At 40.3% G+C, this 24,201-nt stretch overlaps 1 protein-coding gene across 3 annotated transcripts in view; it reads left to right on the plus strand.

Annotated features, from left to right (window-relative positions):
* The window catches only part of sorcs2 (sortilin-related VPS10 domain containing receptor 2), a 671,324-nt gene that overhangs the window by 459,790 nt on the left and 187,333 nt on the right, over nucleotides 1-24,201 (plus strand). For all 3 annotated transcript variants that reach the window (XM_088073963.1, XM_088073964.1, XM_088073965.1), the window contains exon 4: nucleotides 22,520-22,684. In XM_088073963.1, coding sequence (XP_087930089.1) covers nucleotides 22,520-22,684 — 165 coding nt within the window. The remainder of the gene's footprint in view (nucleotides 1-22,519; nucleotides 22,685-24,201) is intronic.

Here is a 24,201-nt window from a genome sequence, read left to right on the forward strand (position 1 = left end):
AGACTTCCTGTTGGGTTTAGAGGCTTTTTTTGTATGTCTTGGTCTCCTACGCATATTTCCCAAGTTTTATTGCTCTAGGTTTAACGGTCTGTGGGGGCGGCTTTGTTGAAATTTTCTAGGGGGTGCTCAAGAGCCATTTTGGTACATCAATTCGAAAAAATCATATCAGATATCACATTTTAGGATTTCTGATGGATCTAAAAAAAATTCAGCGGGTTTTCGTGCACGCCTTGCCCCTCTTAAAGTGCTTTCTATTTTATGGCAAACAGTGTGTTACCATGGCAACAGCATGTGATGAAATCATAAAAGTATTTTTTCACTGTATCATGAAAGTCTTTGCAGTATTATGACTGAATATGAGGTCGTTGGGGTTAACTTGCTATCTGGGAAACATCAAAGAGTAAAGAAAGTAACTTCCAGTGGCCACTAGGTGGCGCTATGACTGTGATTCAAAATTCCACTGCAGGTGTCTTCAGGCCTGGACTCTCATCACATGTATGAAATCTTGTTCAGATCTGACCATCTGGGGTCAAGTTATGACAGTTTTTAATGTCATGTTGCAACATCGAAATTCGCCGTGGTGTCTCAGAAACGCCATTCAACGAAACCACTCAATATTTATTTTCCATCATCATCAACATCTTAATGATTTTTTGACACAATTTTGAGATCAATCAAGTCAACCTGCTGGAAGCTGGACCTCTTAGTGTAAAACTTTGTCTTTCCTGCGCCAATAGGTGGTGCTCTCACAAGTAATAATAATAATAATAATAATAATAATTCCTTCAGTTTCAAAAGGGTCCTCGCTCTTCGCACCATTCGGTGCTCGGGCCCTAATAAGAAGAATTCCTTCAGTTTCAAGAGTTTCCTCGCATCGTTCAGTGCGTGGGCCCGAGCAGCTTTTGTTACCAAGTTTGAGTTAAATGTGGTCAACCTGTAAGGGGATGCAACTAAAAATATAAATCATGTAAATTCCCGTTTCCAGTAGGTGGCGGTATGCTGGTAAGTCAAATTAGCCAAGCAGATGTGATCAGGTCGGGACTCTCATCAAGCATGAAAACTTTTCAGCAGATTGGACAATGTCTGACTGAGTTTAGTACAACTTCCTCTTTCAAGGCGAAACATTGAAGTTGAAAACATAGCCACACCCACATGGTATGATGAAAACTCAGAAATTGAAAATCTTTTGACGTCACATGATCTTTCATTTCAGTGAAAGTCGGAACAAGCAGGCAGAGAGTTTCAATCCTTTAGTTAGATATTTCATGTTGGGTAATACTTCCTGTGGCCACTAGCCACTGGTGGAGCTAGAGACCACACAAAATGTAAGTCATCTTGGTCTACATAATTTATACACCAAACCATATAAATGTCATGTAAATCAAAGTATAGTTGTGTTAAGAGGTTTACTTACTTTTTCCACTTGGTGGCACTGTGATTAACAAACTTAATGGACATGTTGATGTGTTCAGGGCTGCACCTTGATCACACCTGTAAAATCTGGGGCCAATCGGTTGATGCAAAGTATAGTTACAATAACTTGTGAAGTTTGGTGAAGATTGGACCATGTCCCTCAGAGTTATAAACTACTTCCTATTTACTTCCTGGTTCATGGTGAGACATGGAAATGTTTGGCCCATTAACTCCCACACAACGTGATGAAAACACATGAATCTAATAACTTTTGATGTCCCAGGGCTTCTGAGAGGATGTTTAAATTTTGGAGTCAATAGGATGAAATCTGTAGGACTACTTCTAAAAGTTATGACCCCTTTGAAAGGTCGAAAATGCACCAAAATTGCACTTTCAATTCAAATTGGCCGACTTCCTGTTGGGTTTAGGGTACGGGTCCAAGAGACTTTTTTGTCTGCCAATTTTTGTAGTTGTAGGTGAAACCGCCTTTGGGGGCTCCTCCGTAGAAAGCGTCTAGGGGGCTCCCATTAGCCATTTTATAGGTCCTGCCTTTATAGCCTGAGACCTATAAAATATCGAGAAGTTCATCGGTTTTGACAAGGCTGCAAAGTTTCATGAGTTTTCAAGCATATTAAAGCCCTCTAAAAGCAAATTAATTTCAAGGAATAATAATAACTAAAGTTGCAAGCAGCGATGAATGGGCCCTTGCACCCCCACACAAGTCAAGGCTACTGTAGGGACACTGAGTGATGCAATCATCCAGTGAATGTTGGAAAAAGTATGTAGAGAGTTTGGTAACAGTTGTCATGTAGATGTGTTCAGGGCAAGGCTGTCATCAAACATGTGACGTTTGGTGCAGATTTGACCATGTCCCTCAGTTGTAAACTACTTCCTGGTTAATGGCGAGACATGGAAATGTTTGGCCCAGTAACGCCCACACGGTGTGACAAAAACTCACAAATGTAACTTTTGATGTCCAGGGCCTTCTGAGAGGAAGTTTAGATTTTGAAGTCAATCAGATTATATCTGTAGGAGAAATTGTGACCCCTGAAAATGGCTAAAAATACACCAAAATTGCAAATTCAATTTAAAATGGCTGACTTCCTGTGGGTTTAGGGTATGGGTCCAAGAGGCTATTATGTAGGTCTTGGGCTGTTACATATGCCTCCCAAGTTTTGTAGCTCTAGGTGAAATGTACCACAGGGGCTGCTTCACTGAAATCTGTAGGGGGCACTACAGAGCCATTTTGGCACATCAGTGCAAAAAGAATTACATCAGATATCACATTTTAGGAAAAATCTGACCACCTGGGGCGATGTTACAACAGTATTTGATGTCATGTTGAAACATCGAAAATGTCCAACCGACTTTGGTAACACCTTTCAACGAAAACTCTCGATATTCATTTTCAAGCATCATCAACATCTTAAAGATTTGTTGAGACCATTTTGAAATCAATTGAGTCAACCTGCTAGGAGCTGGATGTCTTACTGTAAAACTTTGCCTTTCTTGTGCCAATAGGTGGCGCTCTCATTATTGCTTAAAATTGTCATATAGATGTGGTCAGGGCGGGAGTCCTATCAAACGTGAAGTTTGGGTCATATTGGACTACTTACAGCAGAGTTACATAACACTTCCTGTTTACTTCCTGATTCATGGTAGAACATGCACATTAGATGCCTCATACAGAACACACGGTGTGATGAAAACTCATGATTTGAACAACTTTTGCTGTCAAAGATCTTATGAAGGTAGCCATAACATTTGAAGTCAATCTGATGAAAGCTCTCGGACAATTTAAAAAAATTTCGACCCCTGAAAATGACCAAAAATACACCAAAATTACAACGTCAAATCAAAATGATATGATATGGCATCAAGAGACTTTTTTGTAGGTATTGGGGTGTTGCACAGGCCTCCAAGGTTTTACAGCTCTAGGTCAAGTGCTGCGGGGGCTACTTCATTGAAAATCAGTAGGGGGCGCAACTGATACATTTCCTCTCACCCACGCACGAGACCATTAAAATGTCAAATTTTTCACCAGACTTGATAAGTTTGCAAGGTTTCATGACTTTTTGAATATGTTAAAGCCCTCAAAAAGGCACTGTGCACAGCAGTAAGTAAGTGCGTGTGTGTGTGTGTGTGTGTGTGTGTGTGTATGAGACACAGCTGCAGATATGAGAGGTGTGAAAAAGGGAAGCAGCCAGCTTGTGTGATTGTCCCTTGGCTGTATGTGCTCTATTCTGCTGCTCTGTAGTGCATGTGATTTACAGTGCTGAGAGTAGTGTCAACAATAAGGTAAGAGCGCATTCTGCTGGACACAGTATAGAATGCAACCATTTCAAAAGCACCCCAGTATCATTTACTGCTTTGTATGGTCTGTGAACAGAGTTTTCTGAAGAGAGAATTTGGGAAAAAATCTGTGCAGATTCTAATTTTGCTCTATTATGTCTGTAAAAGGCTAATATTAGGTGATAATATAAGTATATTGAAAAATCAGTTGGCTCCAAGAGGTTTTTTTGTAGGTCATGGGGTTTTAACAAGGTTTTTGAATTTCTATCTCTAGGTTAATTAGTGCTTCCTCCATGTAATGGTGAAGTCTGGATACTTTTGAAGTATTTTAGAAGGGGTGTGTGAATATCTCTCTGACTCTCCATCTGTGTGTATGTGTTGTGATACATTTGGAAAGGGATTAAGCCTGTGTGACCGTGGCAGAGCACTATGTGGTATAATATGCTAGTGTAAACAATGGAGTAAGAGCTCTATTTGCTGGACAACTATAGAATGCAGCCATTTAAAAACCACCCAGCATCATTTTCTGCATTATACGGTCTGTGAACATAGTTTTCCTTTCAGCTCATTTGGGAAAAAAATATGTGCAAAGGCTGATTTGCCCCATTATGTCTGTAAAAGGCTCATATCAGATGATACTACAGGTATACAGAAAAATCAGTCAGGCTCTAGCAGAAATGGCAAAAACTTGCCCAAATTTTTAATTAAAATTGAAAATGTTGGACTTTCTCTTGGGTTTAGGGCATGGCTCCAAGAGGCGTTTTTGTAGGTCTTTTTTTGTAGGTCAAGTTTCTTAAGTTTTGCAGCTCTAGGTTAAATGGTTTGCGGGGGCTGCTTCATTGAAAATTAGTAGGTGACGCTGCAGAGCACATTTTGGCACATCACAGCAAAAAGAATTATATCAAATAACACATCATAGGACTATTGATGTGTATGCCAGGTTTTGTGAGGTTTTAAGCACCTCTAGTCCGTCAAACACAACTGCCTGTTTTATGGCGAAGTATGAAGCAGAACGCCAACCGTGTTTGATGAAATAAAAAACGGCTCACAATATAACATCAATAACTTTAGGAAATAATTTTGTCCAAATTTGAAGTCGATCACATGAAATCTGTAGGACAAGTGTTTTAAGACACTAAAATTACAAAAATATGAAAATTCAAATTAAAATAGTGCACTTCCCGTTGGGTCTAAGGCATGGCTCCAAGAGGCTTTTTTTGTAGGTCTTGGGAATTTTGAACATGATTCTCAAGTTTCGTAGCTCTAGGTTAAGCGGTCTGCAGGGGCTGCTTCGTTTAAATTTTCTAGGGGGCACTCAAGATCACAATTTAGGATTTCTGATGGATCTAGACACATTTGGTGTGTTTTTGTGCATGCCTTGACCCTCCAAAAGTGCATCCGGTTTTATGCCGAATAGTGCGCAACTATGGCAACAAGTTTTTTTCTATGCATCATGAAAGTCTGCAGTGTTATGAGAGCATTTGAGGTTGCTCGGGTGAACCTGCTACAGGAGACACATTAAAGTGCAAAAAAAGTAATTTCCTGTTACCACTAGGCGGCGCTATGACTGTAATTCAAATTTGTTCTGCAGATGTGTTCAGGCCTAGACTCTTATCAAATGTGCATGTGTCATGTTGCAACATCGAAATTTGCCGTGGCGTCACGTGAACGCCATTCAACGAAAACGTACAATATTCATTTTCAAGCCTTACCAACATCTTAATGATTTTTTGAGACAATAGTGATATCAATCGAGTCAAGTGCTCAGGCCCTAATAATAATTCCTTCAGTTTCAAAACGGTCCTCGCACCATTCGGTGCTCGGGTCCTAATAATTCCTTGGATTTTTATAGGTTCCTTGCACCCATTCGATGCTCAGGCCCTAATAATAATAATTCCAAGGATTTTAAGAGGGTCCTTGCACCATTCGGTGCTCAGGCCCTAATAATTCCAAGGATTTTGATAGGGTCCTCGCACCATTCAGTACTTGGGCACTAATAATAATTATAAGAAAAAGAATTCCTTCAGTTTCAAAGGGGATCCTTGCACTGTTCGGTGCTCGGGCCCTAATAATAATTCCTTCAGTTTCAAGAAGGTCCTTGCACCATTCAGTGCTCGGCCTTAATTAATAATAATTCCTTCAGTTTCAAGAGGGTCCTCCCACCATTCGGTGCTCGGGCCCTAATAAACGACAGCATGAAAAAGCAAAATAAGTCAGGATAACAATGACGTTAACAGAGAGGAAGGGAAAAGACGGAATGATTAAGCAAAACCTGCTGAAGAGATGGGAGTAAAATAAAAACTAGAGTCTGATCCCTAGGAAGTGAGCTGAAGTGTAGCATATGACTTGCCCATAATCAACAATACACCTTTTTTTTAACATCCTACAGTGGAAATCAATGTAGATTCACATCACACTGTTCCCTTAACACTGTCAGCCAGCTAATTAAATACTCCATATCTGTTTAAAACAATTATCTCCACCATAGAAGTGTCCTGCAACACTGTTGTGAAATGATTGAGCTAATGGGTTTTTGTTGCAGACAGAATCAAACCTTTCTGCAGCAATTAAGATCATTATCCACCCTTGTGTTTTTGTTTGAGCTCATTTCAGGTCCATTTTGCTAACCGGCAGGTTGAATTGTGATTGAATGTGAAGCTCAGAGCTCTTTGTGTACTTTCAACTTGTTCAAACGCATCAGGTGAACACAAATGCACTTGAGTTGCTGAGAGCTGTGGTCATTTCATCCTGAGAGCTCTCTATAGCTCAGAGGATCGACCTTGTAGCAATTAGTACCTCAAGTAGCTAAGATATAGTTGAGGTAATTGTAAAATGACCCGCTGACTGGGAGCCCTATATTGCAGAATCATGGGATAAAAAAAAGAAATTCACAATTTAGCAAAAACATGTAACAACCATGCTTAGTGCCTCCTCCAGCTGCTGACTTAAGTCAGATGTGTGAAATGTCTATTAAACAATAAAAAAATAAAATTTTAATTTAATAATTAAAATTAAATTAAAAAATTAAACAATATAATATAATATAATATAGCAGGGCTTCAAACTCTCACACATTGACACATATCATTTCTTTTAATGCCACACATCCATTTTCTAATGTAGTGGAAAAATAAATGGATAATAACACGGTGTGAAAATAGGACACTGACAGCACACGTACAGACAAGACAGAGCAGCACCACACAACAGCAGCGGCGTGAAACATTGCAGCAAAGTGAGCTGCCACTTGGAATTTAACGTGTAGCTGTTTGTTCTTTTACAGTACCAGTATTTGAAATGGTAGAGGCAGACAGACAAAGACAGAGGAAAGACTCACATTACAACAATAATTTTGCACATTTTGGGGCACTTCAGTCCAGAGGGACTTGGCTTGGGAACAAGAGGGTCACAGTGCAAGTGTGCAACATGGACTGGTAGATGGAGAGGTTCTTGCTTGCCATTGAGACACTGCCCAAGATGCCCTTGAGCAAGGCACTAAACCTCCAACTGCTCAGGGCACCTGTCCATGGGCAGCCCCCTAGCTCTGATATCTCCATTTAATGCATCTGTACAGGCAACACACTCATCCCAAGATGTCACATGTTGCCACATTGCAGTGGACTTCCACGTCAATTTATTATGTTATAGATATCCTTCTGTGTCTGTTGTTTATGTTCTAGGATGGCACCACTGTGATGTCAACAGATGCATGTGGCGGGATTACACTGCATGTGGTTATGTTTAGATCAAACAGATGCACATGATGGCAGAGATGGTTAGGATTAGAGGAAAGAGGTACATGGAAAGCTGCAGAAAAAAACATCACATTCAGATGGGATGCGAACACTTGAAGGTCCAGGGTATGTAAATTTTTTCCAAATTTGGCACAAGCATTCATTTGAGCTTGAGGATGAACTGATGATGATTTTGATGTTCATACGTCAAAGGTTAAAGTCAATGTGACCTCATGTGTCTCATTTTTGTGATAATTGTATCTCACGATCACATTCAATTTTTTTTAATAAATTTTGGCACAAACGTCCTCTTGGACTCAAGGATTAACTGATTAGATATTTGGGGTTAAAAGTCAAGGTCGGGGGTGGGTTGTTTGTGAAGCATCCATGTTTTCACAGACATGGATGCAAACTTTAAGTGTGTCTTGATGGGTGAGCGGAGGCATACAATCACGTCATAAATTCATGTTCACTCTGTGTTTTTACTTTTTAAACATTATGTGACATTTAATTTTTCCTCTAATTGCTTCTGCTGGGACAGATACATTTCCACCTGAGTACTTGATTTGACTCCTTTGAAGGTTTGCTGAAATTTTTAATGTAATCCTTTCCAGGATGACTGCGGTGCAACCCGTTCTCGATCTTCAAGTAGAGTTGTTCTGCGTGACACGTCAAACCAGAACGCAGCTGGATGGCAACAGATAAGAATGTGCTTCAACAGAACCAATGGGGTTGTTATCATATGTTGGCAGAGGGCCAAATGGCACTGAGTGCGTTCACATGCAATGAGCACAGGCTGCGTGATGTGAGAACATGGCTGGATGGAACCAGTTGTGCATACAGGAAATGCTGAAGGATTGTGTACGGTGTTAACACTGCTAGTAACCATATAAAATAAGGAGTGCTTCTAGGGAAGAAGGGTGAGGAGGTGGGTCCCAAAAACAACTGACTGTCATGTGGGAGTCTGGAGTTTGCTTCTGGTGTTGATGTGTGTGTGTTTTCTACACCTTTCCATGTATCTCTTTTGCCTAAACCTAACCATCCTGACAGTCTGTGGTGTTGTGTAAACATAGGGACCATGCAGCTTTGTGCATGCTGCGACATCACAGTAATAGGCTGCATCATCCCACCATGTGCATGTTTTTTTTTTGTGCCGGACAATGACCATGTAAAATATGAAGTTTATCTCGCTCCAAACCAAACCGAAATGTCTTGCTAGCTAGGTGCCTCAATCATCCATAGAGCAATAGAGAATATGACATTTTTTACAGTTTCTTACTGGTGTTGAACTTGTTGGCCTATGTGAACAAAGACCCCCTCATTCATTCCTTCAACCCCCTTCACACAAATGCCAGCGCTGCAATAGTTGTGCTCATCCAAAAACCTGTAATTGTCCAAGTGTGTCAAATTGTTTAAAAGCAGATGTGTCTCTCTTTCTGACCATTAACGTGAGGCTTTTCTTTTGCATGCATCTCGACCCCACAGCCTTGCAAACATATCCATGACAATGCATCCATAACTCCAAGCCGACCATAAATAGAGAAGAGGCCATGTGTCACAAACTGCAGCGCAAACCTCATCTCCCTGGGTTACACCCAGCGCTGCCGCCCACTGTGTGAGCCCTTGCTGGTTTAGCAGGTTAGCTGAATTCAGCTGCTACAGTGAGTCCGTCTCTGCCTCCCCCGAGGTGCAGGCCACTCTCATCACGTCAAGTTTCTCATATAAGCCAGAAGTGAGGCAGAGTTGAACTGCAGAATGAAAACTCAATCTGTTGGTCACCATTTACACAGAACATCAATACATTGAGCTCTTATTTTGGTACTTCTGCTAAGTGCAGTGTGGATTTGCATATTAGTTAAATATTTATAGTCATGACATAAAGTTTTAAGATTTGTAATTAATATTTAACATTTGGTTTAAAATTAAACATCTAGATTTAACATTTAGATTTAACATATAACATTTAGACTTAATATTAAACATTTAGATTTAATTTTAAACATTTTATTTTACAGTGACATGATCCTGAACATATTTTTTCACAAAAGAATAAATCTGACAAAGTTCGCAAATATTGCTCTAACTGTGATTAAAAAGTGACTGAAAAATTCACACCTCATTTTAGTCACATTTCAGAGCTAAATGTAGAGAAATGTTGCTGTTTCTTTCAGAGTGCACAACTCAGCGCCCCATATAGGTGAGAGACGGCAGCAAACACAGAGATGTGTTGGGATTTACTGCATCTGTGTCTGATTCTGCCTTCAGCTAGCTCTCTCCTGTGTGTGTGTGTGTGTGTGTGTCTGTGAGTGTGTGTCCAGCATCACAGATATGTATGCCAGTCAGAGCAGTGCTTGTTGTCACTGATAAGTGGTAATTGAATTTTGCTGGGCAGAGCTGACAGGGCAGGGCTGGCAGACCAGCATGTGTTGCATGAGAGGGTCTTGGCAGCATAATGCTTTTTAATTGTGCCAATCAGGGGCAGACTACTGTAAGCTCACATTTCACTCATTGTCTCTCTGTGTGCCTCCACTTCTCGTTGTATGTCTCTGTATCACTAGCATTCATCAAGTACAGTGTCCCTAAAGTACAGTGTCCCTAAATACTGACATTTCAAGCTGCACTAATTAATATTCTTATCATCACATCATTATCATACCACATACAACTATAAACAAATAAATTCACTTTACATGACCTGCTCAGACAGACACAGTTAGAGACTGACTGGTGAGCATATTTAACAGCTGAAGATGCAGTTTTTTTTCTAAGGAGTTGGAAGCAACCAAAGAGAGATCTGAAAGGAGAGTGAATGTTGAAATTTGCCCACATAAATAGAGTGTTGTTAAAGAGGACCTGGTTTGCTCATTTTCAGGCTCACACTTGTATTTAAGCTTTCTACTACATGGTTACATGCTTTGGAAGCACCAAAAAGTGTTTGTCTGATGTCCACTTGAGGCTGGTAACAAAAGAGTCAATCCTTAAAGTAAAGACCCTCATGTTAAAATGCCCAACTTACAGCAGAAATGAATATGTTTACAGCCTGGTACAAAAAGACAGTTTCAGTCTCTAAAGTTAATTTCAACATTCATGACAACTGTGGGGGTGGTGTGGGGGTGTTATATAACTCACATGTTTACATTTTATTAAGGCCTAAAGATATCCATATTTAATATTGCAGTCTATGAGTCAGATTCACCCTTTGTCTTGTGGCCTTTTTCTGTATTTTGTTGTCTTGACTGAGTCTTTAACATTTTGTTTGAACTTTTTTTCTCATTCTAGCGCCTGCTATCTCCCACATCAGCCCTGCTACCCTTTGCATGCAGTAACTGTTTGCAGCTCTCCCTCTCTGTCTCTATCTATCCCTCTCTGTCTGTCTCTCTCCCTCTCTGTCTCACTCTGTCTCAGCGAGGGTCTCTCTCTGTGTCTGAAGTGTTTGTTGCAGTGGCAGTTTGTAATTAACCAGGGCCTGTGTCATTGCCAAAATCTGATCTGGCAGGTTTGGGACATGCTTCAGCAGCCTGATTGATCACTACTGATTATCATACGTAACATAGTCATAGTCATATTCCAGCTTTTATCATTAAAACAGTTCAATTCAACACCATGTAATAGTCATTTTGCAGAAGAACAATTTCTGAACTAAACTTGGCGGATGTGTCTAACTTTGACTTTCTCTGTTAACTTGAGTCAGCCATAACTGGCATCACATTTTCTTTAAAGATAACCACAAAGGACCCTGTTGAATTTTGGAGATGAAGAAGAAGCACAGATGATGAGAGTCCCTGAGAGATAGCAGGAATGAAAAACAGGCAGTGGAATTATTTTGTTGCAGTATTACTTAGGAGTTGTTTTCAGGGTCTCTGGTGTTGATCGCCAGAGACCCTGAAATCGAGTGAATCGAGTGAATGATCGCAGACCAGTGCAGTGGGTCAAACCCAGTGCCTGGCTGTGGTTGTCTATTTTTAGATTTATGCGATAAACCTAGGGCAGAATAAACCACTTCTTAAAATCAGTCTGAATTAATCATATGAATCAGCCCAACATGACTGTAACTGATCAAAAATGTCTTTAAGATGTCATCTTGTCATCTGGTTAGGTTTTGAAAAAAAAACTTAATAGTTCAGCACCTTATTTATACAGGAAGCATACACCGGGCTCCTAGGTGAATGTCTGGGGTTTGTTGACCACCCCTCTTGCCCACACCACTACCTTATATCACATCATAATTGGCAACTTTTCAACCTGACACCATCCAGTAGTATGACATGCCCATGTTATGAACTGACACCACCTGTCTGCATATCATACTGACATGCCTGGTGCCATCTAGTTGAGCGTGGGTATATCACACCATCACGGGACGTTCCATCCAGCTACAATACAAACTGATGCATATCATGATGTGTCAGACACTGTCGCTAAAAGCTAAAGGTGGCTTTTGGCATTAGTGTCTGACGCTGAAATCACTGGCAAAGTGGCAGTATTTGCTAACTTTGAAATGAAAACAGGCTAGACACTTTACACCATACTTTACATCAACTACACATATCTAGATCGTCATCAAATCATCATTGAATAACAGCAGTCAGGTGTGACTGTGAATATGTTATCCATCATGAGTAACTTGAAGGAGGCATTTCACTCTATAGAGTGTCTCTGAATTAGATAGTTCTGTCTGACGTCAGACACATTTATTGTCAGATATTAAATTTGTGAATAAATATAGCAGTTGCTGTCTGTTGTTGGCCCCTGCCAGAGTAGAGCTGTCATGGAGATGAATGCTCCCAGTACCACAGAGTATAACTGTGGTGTGTGTGTGTGTGTGTGTGTGTGTGTGTGTGTGTGTGTGTGTGTGTGTGTGTGTGTGTGTGTGTGTGCGTTTGTGTCTGTGGGCGGTTGACACACTTGTCAAGTGGCAGCCATCAGTAAGAGAGAAGAGTCTTTCAGGTGTGTTCCTATATGGTGAGGCTGTCAATCACACACACACACACACACACACACACACACACACAGAGCTTCAAGGCAAGGAGGTGCAGATTGTTTTTTACTTTCTGTAATTAAATGGAGAATAATTGCTGTGAGGTTCCTCTTGTCCTCACCTCCCTCTCACTCTCCTCTCCTCCTCTATACTTGATGGAGCAATGTAATTAAAAAAGGAGAGAGAGCTTTCCCGAGGTTTGATCATTGTCTCCATCCTCTAATGGAAAGCCTAGACCTGCCGTCCATCATGAACAGTTAGAGACTGATACAGAGGAGACTCAGTGGGAGCAGAAGGAGATACTGGCAGGGCGAAGAAGACAGAGAAATCCATCAATGAGAGGGAGAGAAACAGAGAGTGGCAGGAGAAAGCCAAGGCAAACACAACATCAATCAGACATAGAACACGTCAAGATGTGGAGAGATAGATCAAGGGGGGGGGGTCACTGAAAAACAAAATGCTCTTGCTATGTAAAATACATTTGTTCATATGCTGTAAAGCCCTCTGAGGCAAATCGTGTTTTGTGATAATGGGCTTTATGAATAAAATTGACCTGAAAATTGACTTCCCAATTATGGTGCCACATAAATAAGTAAACAAGGCACCATTTACAAAGGGCTTTATAAAAGTAAGGGATGGCTGTATTTATGTTTGCTTTAGAAAGAGTTCCAAAGTTCATTTATTGTAATTTTACAACCCAGATGTGCACAATGAAAAGTGAAATGAAGCCCCTTTATGATACACAATAAATAAAACCACAACGAATGTTATTCCAATAGCAACTGGTGCAGTAGAGCTGATATGTCTCCATGTAACGGTGAAAGATATAATATAGGATTAAATCCCAACAGGACAGTCCGAGTGAAGAGTGCAGCATTGGCATTGTTTAGGTTTTGTCTCAGACTGTTACATTATGATAATAATCTGCCTAAAATGAATTGTTTTTGTGCTCTATGTTTTTGTAGGACACAATACTTCATATCTTTATCTGATTTTCGAAAATATTTCATGTTTTTTCACAGGATCTGCTAATGGCAAACTGTATTTTTGGTGACATTTTCAATGAGACAAGTGATTTTAGAAGAAAACATTTGTGGCCCATAAAGCGTTCAAGGACCACCAGGAATTTTAAAAATCTAGCAATAATCTCTGTCTCAGTATCTGGCTTTGAGAAAAGGTGTAATTTTTGTGATTTTTAAGAAAGGAAACAAGACAACTCACTTGCAGTGTATGTAAAGACTGACCCGACTTGGACCAAGACCTGTTCCTCTTCCAAGCCTTCTTCTGTCTCATGTCCACTCGCTGGAGAAAAAAGTGGGTGAGGTGCGATTAAGGCTCATTCAGCAACAGTTTTTCAGCACCATGGCCCCTTCTGCTGAAGCACGACTTTTCTATGATAGAGTGGCACTTATCAGCATCGGGAAATGTTGTGTGGGGCTTGGACTGAATTGTCGGACTGTAGGGGAGAAATGAAACTGAAAGTGCCAAATGAAAGGAGGGAGAAGAGTTGGTATCACGGTGAGGCCTGACTTGGAGCAGGTGCTGTTCCTCTGCCAAGCCTTCTTATGCCTAGTATCTGATCGCAGGAGAGTGAAGTGGATAAGTTGTGTTTTTGGTCTCACTCTGCAATGGGACATCTGGGACTGCTCTGTTATCTGTTGCATTGGATGGACTGACGTGTGAACAATTTGGACACAATTCTTTGATGCAAATGCAAAAAATGCACTGCAGGAATTGAACAATGCCATCAGTAGCATCACCAATCAACTGGATGGAATCTCCATAGTAGCTGCTGGTTTTAAATCTACCTTCTACCTTCTTTGCAGTGGACTTCAGAGTCTGCTTAATCATGCTCTGAGTACCTGGCTGTCCAGCCGTCTGGTAGTGTTTAATAACACTGTGACCAGTTCTATCCAGTTGTGTTCTCAGGTGGCTTTTGGCATTGAGATTGTCAACTTCGGCATGAGAATTTGCTAAAATTCATTCACCCATTAACACACACATTCACACACTGGTGACCGAAGCTACAAGGTGCCACCTGCTACTCAGGCTTTAAACATTCATACGCACTCACACACTGATGGAACAGCCATCATCCTAACTTATTTGAGTGATATTTTGTTGATACCAACCTTAGACTGGTTTGATTGAGGATATTGACAAAAGGGAGGCTGCACTGGACATGAGTGGAATTATTTTGTTAAGATGTTTTTTAATAAAGAACGTTGCACAAGAAACTATAAAACCTCTCTTCCAAACATGATATTAATGACCCATCAGTTTAAAGTTCAATCTTGACCTCAGAAATAATCAGAAGTCAATCATTGTTTGCTTGCAAACTGTTGAGTGCACAAGACAGAATTGCAGAAATGGGTCTTTAATCAAGAACTATCATATCAAAGACAAGTTTACAAAATGTATCAGGTTTGATGCCAAGTTTTGGTTCTTGATAGTTTTTTAATACTTACACATCCTCTGATACCAGAAAGGTATTTATGTTTGAAATCTACCCATAGAAAAGGCCAAACATCCTATCCTCAAACAACTTGTATGCTGTCTGCTGGTGTCCTCTGGGCTCCCACACTGCTCTGCTCTCCCAAGTCTTGATTCCCAGCAGACCACAGCTGAGTAAGCTGCTGTCACACGCAACTTCCGCTAACAGTGAAAACTAGAACCCAAGCAATTAACATAGGCAATTAAGTGAAAAGCAATTGCATTAGGAGTTGCTAGATGCAAGCCGCTACCAATATGCATGTGTATGGGTGTTTACGTGTGGACCCAAATGTCAATGAAAAGGCAAGGACTCTTCTGATTTACTGCAACTTGGGCCTTATTTTTATTTTGTTTTTTTGCCATCTTGTCAATCAGATATGACAACACTGTATTCATAAAACTAAAAGAGCTATTCTGAGTGATAATCCTGTTCCACCAGCATAGAACTGGTTCTGTTCCTGCACCTAATTTTGAACCATTTAGAACATTCCACAATTTTGCTACTACTGTTTACTTTCGTTGTGCATTGTGCCTCCATTAGTGACACATCCTTCATTACATGTTGGTAAAGATTCTCGGTCACCCTGGTTATGGTAATTTGGTGAGTGGTGCTAGTGGTAGTGATTTAAAATTAATATCAGGTGGAGGTGTTACCTGATTCATATGATTAATTCAGGGAAAAAGAAGCCTAACGTAGCCTAACAACTTCTAGCAAGGAGTCCTAGTTTAGGAGTGGATTAGGAAAGTTCTCAGAGCATCTCTGAGCAGGAAGTGACAGAAACTTTTATTTTAGAGTAGGTGTGGTTGACCCTGTTGTGGGGTATGAAACATTCTTTTAACAAATGTGATTGGTTGTCACAGACTCTTGTGAGCCTGCAAGGTATGGATGCCCAGTGGAAAAGCAATGAACTGCTTTACAATATGAGACTGCAGAGCTGTTTGTGTGATCACACAGCTGCACTGTTGCAGTTTTACAGTTGCAAGTTATTTCAATGTTGATAGTCACTTTATATACCTCGCATGATGTTGTTATTGTGATGGGTGGGAGATGTGAGCGCATCTCTAATGAGGTTGACCACAAACATTATCCTAATCTGTGTCATATCATTAACTCACTGTCATCCAACATTTTTGCCTTTCTGTTGTTTTCTACTCTGCTTCAGAAACTCTTAAGCCTCTTAAAAGTCCTGCCTGCTTCACCTAACACTTTTTTTTTTAACCTTCGGTGCTCTCTTTAGGGCTAAGATGCTTTGTGAATAACTTTTATTTTTACCAGGAATTAGTCTTAACTTTAAGGGGAGAAAGGAGAGAAAATAACAATTTTAGAATTTCATCACCAGGAGCAACTCATAGTACTAGGAAGCTTCGTAAAAACGGCCCATAATGTATGATTCCATGAGGCATTATAAGTCAATACCTACAGACATGGACAAATTTGTTGGTGCCCTTCCATAAAAATAGAAGAACCCACAATTTTGTCTGAAATAACTTGACACTGACAAAAGTAAGTGGCATCCATTATTGTTAATTAAATATTAAATGAAAATCAGACATTGCTTTAAATTTTTGATTCAACAGAATATTTAAAATAATAAAGCAAATGAAAATGGCATGGACAAAAATGATGGGACCTTTATCCTGATATTTTGTTGTGCAACCTTCAGAGGCAATCACTGCAAGCAAGAGTTTTCTGTAGCCCTCAGTGAGACTTTTGCACCTGTCTGCAGGTAGTTTAGCCCACTCTTCCTGAGCGACCAGCTCCAGCTGTCTCAGGTTTGAAGGGTACCCTCTCCAGACTGCTTGTTTCAGCTCTTTCCATAGATGTTCAACAGGATTTAGATCAGGGCTCATTGAGGCCACTTCAGAATAGCCCAATGTTTTGTTCTTAGCCATTCTTGGGTGCTTTTTGCTGTGTGTTTTGGGTCATTATCCTGTTGGAGAACCCATGATCTGCGACTGAGATGGAGCTTTCTGACAATAGGAAGTAAATTCTTCTCCAGAATGCCTTGATAGTCTTCAGATTTCATTCTACCCTGCACAGATTCAAGGCACCCTGTTCCAGGTGCAGCAAAGCAGCTCCAAAACATAATCGAGCCTCCTCATGTTTCACAGTAGGCATGGTGTTCTTTTGTTTGAAAGCTTCATTTTTTTGTCTGTACAGCTGGTAAGGTACAGCTGATGTGACTTGCCAAAAAGTTCCAGTTTTGTCTCATCTGTCAGGACATTCTCCCAGAAGCATTGTGGCTTGTCAATATGCACTTTAGCAAATTCCAGTCTGGCTTTAAACTGCAACTGCATGCCAGCACTCCTCCATCAACTATTGTAAGCTGCTAAGTAGATTGTGTTGTTTTATAAAAGATTATAGAGCTGATACCCTCTGATATGTGCCAACACAGCAGGACTTGTGTGTTCTCAACGATCAGCTCCCTTTGTCAGACTGACTGTGAACGAAAGATTATCAAGCCTGGCACAGATTCAGTGTACACACCGCAAAGCCACACTGGTGTTTAAACCCTTTGCAGACTCAAAAGAGCTCAGTTTTGTTTCTGTAAGTCCCCTTAATGTGTGACACCCCTACAGTCTCCAGACACAGGAAGTTTAGAGCGGGCTTTTATCTGCCTCACACAATATCATCAGTGTGCTTCCCAAAGCTTGAGTTATTACTCAGAGGAAATGGTTACAGAGGAAGCATGTATCAAAGTCTTTTTTTTTTTATGGAGGATGATGACTTGTGCGATGTAGCGTCTGTCTGCCTGCCCCAATCATCTTTTTGTAGCCTCCTCAAAAAAAGTTCCCAGTCTTCTTTGTGAATTGATGATTGAAGGCCAGTTTCAGCTTTAGGATGAAGGTTCAAAGGCTTGCTTCATGCTTACAGATTGACAAGAGTGCCACTTGTTGACAAGTCACATTACTGCATCAGGTGAGTCCAGTCCTGCAATGTATTAAGATCCACACAAGCTTTTTTCCAATGCAGACCTTTTTTTCAGTATATTTGTGATGATTTAAAAGGGGCAGGTGTGGCTCAGAGGTAGAGTGGGTCGTCGCTCGGTCAATCGGGAGGTCAGTGGTTCGATCCCTAGCGCCTCCGGGCAACATGTCTGAACATACTGAACCCCAAATTGCCCCCGATGCTGTGTCATCGGAGTGCGAATGTGTGTGAATGATTACTGAGTAGCAGGTTGCCTCGGGGGCGGCACGGTGGCTTTGTGGTTAGCACTGTTGCCTCACAGCAAGAGGGTCCCTGGTTCGAATCCCGGTTGGAACGGGGTTCGGTCCGGGCGGGGGCCCTTCTGTGTGGAGTTTGCATGTTCTCCCCGTGTCCGCGTGGGTTCTCTCCGGGGTCTCCGGCTTCCTCCCACAGTCCACCTGAGCAATGCAGCTCAGGTTAATTGATGACTCTAAATTGCCCTTAGGTGTGATTGTGAGTGTGTATGGTCGTTCGTCTATATGTGTCGGCCCTGCGATAGTCTGGCGAAGGGTGTCCAGGGTGTACCCCGCCTTCCGCCCGATGACAGCTGGGATTGGCTCCAGCCCCCCCGCGACCCTTACGAGGACAAGCGGTTACAGAAAATGACTGACTGACTGAGGTTGCCTCGGCCACCAGTGTGTGAATGTGTGTGTGAATGGGTGAATGTGACATGTAGTGTTAAAGCGCTTTGAGTGGTCAATAAGACTAGAAAAGCACTAAACAAATATAGTCCATTTACCATTTAAGGTATCTGTGCTGGATTCAAACCAATACTGTTATTCATTTTGACCAGTACTGTCCTTAATATTATTGGTTCCAAAGCCATGATATGAGAGAGGCTCATCATGTAGATCTAAATGGAATATGTGAGAAAAGAACAGAAAACATTAGCACCAAAAAACATAATGTTCCATCCATTTATTCTCCCTTTTCTCAAGTCTCTGCTTCATCTCTGACTTGAGAGGTTCCCTCTTTAAGCCCTTGCAAAACTATTAATATGAGACATTCTGGAGAAGAGGATGGAGTCATTTTTCATGTCAGTGGTAAGGAATTGTAGAATTAGGCAAGTAATGATTATGGTTTGCTGTAAGGCTCCAAGAAATCAATGTGAGTCTGTGTAATTTCCCCAATGGTGACAGAAGTGACTGTGTGTGTGTGTGTGTGTGTGTGTGAGAGAGAGAGAGAGAGAGAGGACCACAATGAGACATGTTCAATAAAGTAAACATTGTCTCAAAGATTCTAATATGTTGCTATGTTGTCATGTAAATAAATTCCCTATTGCCCTACAGTATGTCTCCTGCTTGTTAATACTTGTGACTATACTCTACTATTACTCAGTTATTACAATCAGCATCTTACAGATTACATGTGTTTACTTTAGTTTATTTATTTTCACATATATATGTTTAGAAAAGACAGTAGGAATTCAAAAGGGTTTGAGCATTGTGCAGGAGAGTTAAGAAGCCAAAAATGCTTATAAAGATACCTCCCCCTTAATAGCAATAATCAAGCATAAAACAGATTAAAATAAAGATTGCCTAATAGATGAAAATACTAAGCAGTAATACAAAATTGAATAGAAAATGATAAATTACAAAAAAGTTTTCATTTACAATTTGAGATGCTTTACAAATTAATCAGTGAAGTGTTATGAATATTTGCAAATTATCTGATGTTTTTTGAATAACTATAATGATAAATGCAGGACTGCCATAAGAACTTTGTTTAACCCTTTAAAGCCTGGATCGACATCCCTTTTCTTGTGCAGTATTCAGATATGGTTCACAACTATTTAAACTTTGAGCCCTGAGCAATTTGTTTTGATTTCTTTGAATAAAAAAAAACATGGGACCACAGGCAATGAGCAACTTCCCTCAAATTGCAATATATATCTTTTTAAAAAGCTATGGAAAATTATCCAAAGAACTATATTCATAATCATCAATTATATATTTAGAATTAGTTTATAGGTTGTTATTTTTCTTTTCTTGTTTTTTTTTTAGCTTTTTATCAGATCACTTCTATTTTATTTTTTCTATTTGTTTGTTTCATTTCTTTTTAACTTGCCTTTTTTTGTGCTAATTTTCTGTTGTTTTTTTAAATATATATTTACATGTATATATGTATATATATATATATATATATATATATATATATATATATATATATATATATATATATATATATATATATATATATATTTTTTTTTATGAAAGAAAAAAGGCCAACATCTTTGCTTTCTCTCAGCAAATACTCTTGACATGCCCTTGAGCAAAGCACTGAACCACGAACCTTCTAGTAAATCGGCTGTCAAAAGTAAACAATGTGGGCAGCTCTCAGTTCAATTACAGACATCAAAAACATAAATAAAAAGAAAGAACTGTATGTTGAGAGAAACTGTCCAGTCCTCTGTGCGTTTCCTCTCCTGCTTTTCTGTTTTGATCACTCCACCGTTTGTCTTGTAGGCCTTCCTCTGCCAGACAAACAAACGCCAGGCTTCGTATTGACCATGTTACTCAAAGAAGTGTATTCAGAACTAGCAAGAGTTGCACAAACACACACACACACACACACAGTACAGCCAGTACGATGTGGGGCATGCTATGCACTCATGACGGAATACTGAAAAGGATCTGTGTGTTTATGTGTGCATGCTTACTTACTAGCTTGTGTGTCTCAGTGCATTTAATTTCATTTTATTTATTTAATATAATAACATAATTACTCACCTACAGCATCACAAGCTCAATGTGTGTTTAATGGCAAGGTTATGTGACTGAGAATTTGAAGGTTTTATGATACAACAGAGCGAAAAGACAGCAAGATTTCAGAAGCAAAAATGTGTTTGGAAATCTCAGAGAAATTAGTGGAGTAAAAAATACATATGATACAGAAATCTCTGATGTTGAATCCACAAATGTTTGAACAGAACATTTTTTGTTTCCATAGGTCAGCCAACTCGCATTCTAAAGTCATCAAATACAGCCACATTATCAGACACCGAAGCCAAAATCCACCTTAAACAGTGGTATAATATGTTGCTTTGTAATATGGCCATTGGTTCATAATGTGGATGGACAGCACCTGTCGTAGCCATATGAAATGCCACTGAATGGTGTCAGAATCAAACAATGCCAATAACTACTTACTATAATAAGCATGAAGGTCCCTACTGGGTGGGCAGGAGGGGACTTTCACCCAGGACTAGCCTGTTTTCATTCTGAAATCATCAGATGCTACCACATTTGCCGTGCTTTGAGCGTAAAAACCCAACACAAAAAGCTAACTTTTGCATCTGCATGATACACTGCTGGAAGGCATCAGCTGAGAACTCAGCCAGACAGAACTGGTCGAGATGTTATGATATGCTGGCCAAATTGAGGTCACTTGAGAATGCTGCAGGACAGGCCCTGTCAGGTTAAGATGTAATATAGGGGGCACAAGGGTGCCTATAGAGTGCATGGGAGGGGTGGTGGATAGATCCAACAAGCCCTGGACTTTCATGCAGGAGCCTGGTCTTCACTTAGAAGGTAGAAGGTAGATTTATTGGTAATTTTTTAAACCAAGTTTAAAAAAAAGGAAACTATGTGCGCAGAGCAGTCTCTGATCTCTCGTTGCTGAGTGAGCCTCAATCACATCTCATCTAATCCATGTGCTTGTGTTGACATCACAGTAGTGGCATCCTGAAACATAAATAGCAGATGCAGAAAAACACCTAAACCGTAATATTTAGATGCGGAAGTCCACTGCAAAGCGGCAACATGCGATGACTTGCGATGAAAGTGTGTTGACAACGGGGATCTCTTCCTGTATGAATACAGAGCCAAGCCATTATGTTATTTTCTCAACCTTACCATGTGCTGTTGTTGCCCCGATTTGTTGTCAACAGCAGATGCAGCAGGATACCTAGCTTGAATTTGTAGAAGTCTACTGACAAAGAGGCGATGTGGGATGAGAACGTGTTGCATATCTTCATGCTCTTGGTAAAAACTGAATTATGCTTTAGCCCTGAGTTCATGTATAATGACTTAAACATGATACCTTCTCTACAGGCTATACTGCTGCATCCCTCAAGCTGTGACTATTCCACCTCTGAAAAACAACAGCAAACTTGTACTTTTCACATGCTTGACATATTTGTGGTTCAAGCATAAAACATTCCATAGACAAACACTGTGATGAGATTAAACAACCGTCATTGGACAGTTTCCCGTCTCTCTCAAACTCCTAAAGAATATGACTGGCCCATTACCTCCTATTGATCAACCCTATTGGTAGCCTTACTTATGGCTGTCTAGGACATAATTATGATTGGTGGGCTGGCAGGTCCTGCTGTGCCCAGCATTTAATGTCTTCACTTTATGAGCTATTAAACTCTAAATAGATAATCAATATAGTGTCACCTCAGTCTAAGGAGCTTGTAAGCTTGATGGACAGTTTTTATAGTTCAGAGAACGGCCTTAAATACATGGGCATGCATGCATTTATATTCATCAGTTTTCTCTTGCAAAATGCACAAGTATTGATATTAGGATACTGTCTTTGCTTCTTCCACAGACTGCTGACTGAGCAACAAATACATCTCAGGAGATTACACTCTGACCTCTGATTTCTTCGCTTCCTCCTCTGTCTCCCTTTTAGGTGGTGCTGGTAGGCTCGTCCATTAATGAACGGGATCAGATGCTGTTTATCAGCACAGATGAAGGCTCCTCCTTCCAGCGACAGCCCATCGCCTTCATTCCCGACACGCTCATCTTCCACCCGAAGGAAGAAGACAAGCTCCTGGCCTACTGCAAGGAGAGCAGGGTGGGTATCACAACATAAATGACTGAACAAGGAAACAGCACTGATGTTACACCAGCAAGACGTCTCTGCTATCAGTGCATCTCAGCAATCCATTCAGTTTCAATTTTGAACACAGCAGTAGCAGAACAAGAAACTCACTTAATTCCACCGCATTGGTTCAATACTTCAGGTGCTCTTAAAGGGTAATGCTAATGGATAATGGTTAGATAATGGTTTTGTCAAAATGTGGGGCATATTTTCCTGGTTTTGGTTATTATTTATTTCAGCTATAATCACATTGTACTCACCAGTGTATTTACTAAGATAAAATTAGCATTCCAGACATTCCAGCCTGTTCTCATTCCAAAGTCATCATATGTTGCTGCTTTTACAATGATTTTGGCATAAGAATCCAGCACGAAATGCCATCTGTATGATACGCCGCCAGACGGCTGGACAGCACAATGCGGATGGGTGACATCTGTTGAGAACACTGCTGGTTGGAACCTGTTGTGTACGAATGATACACCACTTGACAGTGTCCAGGGGAAACGCTGCCTGTATACGGTGTATTTTCAGATGGTAAATGGCAAATGGACTGTACTTGTATAGCTGTACTTTTCTAGTCCTTTCAACCTCTTAAAGTGCTTTCACAGGACATGTCACATTCACCCATTCACCCATACATTCACACAGTAGTGGCAGAGGTGCCACCTACTAGGTAGTAATCATTCATACGCATGCACACTCCGATGACGCAGCATCAGGAGCAAATTGGGACTCAGTACCTTGCCCAAGGACTTTGGGATTAGAGGATGACTCACTCTTCCACCTGAGCCACAGCCACCCATAAAACGACAAAATGAGGAAATGTTCTTAAACTGAATATGACACAAACATTATCATCACAGTGTCAATGTTTTGTGACCCCCGATTCTGTACCTGTGTTTCAGACGGTCAAATAGAGGGGAAATGTCAAAAAAATAATTCAAAAAATGTATTTCAGTGTATTATTTCAAAACTCAAATAAAATGATTAATGGATCTGTGTCATTCCACATTTTCAACTGTGAATAGAAGGATACATCTACACTCTTAAAGCTCATAACTCCTAACTGAAAAGTTAAAGTTAGCTATCAAGTGGAAATGGAGCTGGAGACATCAAGGTGGGAAAGTAGGTCTGGTAGTTCATAAGTTTGAGCCAACTCAGCTCCTCTTTTAAGTTTAATAATTTACATGTAATTAAGTAAGGAATTCAATTAGGTTTTAATCTGTTCCATATGGGCAGGCTGCATATGGAAGTGAGGAATCCATTCAGACAGAACAAAGAAATCATTTAGCTGGAAATTGATGGGAGGACGCTGAGCAGCATGGGTAAATTAAGTTTGTGAGGGCAGGGACAGATTTCTATCAAGGTTAGCTTTAGTTTTTGTTTTTCACAGCTAGAAATGTGCAGCTGCAGTGTGCTGTACTATTAAGTTTGATCACTGATGACTGGTGTTTTCTCATGACCCTGAGCAATCTTGCTCATATAAAGCT

This window comes from Plectropomus leopardus, chromosome 23 (genome assembly GCF_026936395.1).
Source record: "Plectropomus leopardus strain MGB_pleo_1.0 chromosome 23, ASM2693639v1, whole genome shotgun sequence".
NCBI classification, from domain to species: domain Eukaryota; kingdom Metazoa; phylum Chordata; class Actinopteri; order Perciformes; family Serranidae; genus Plectropomus; species Plectropomus leopardus.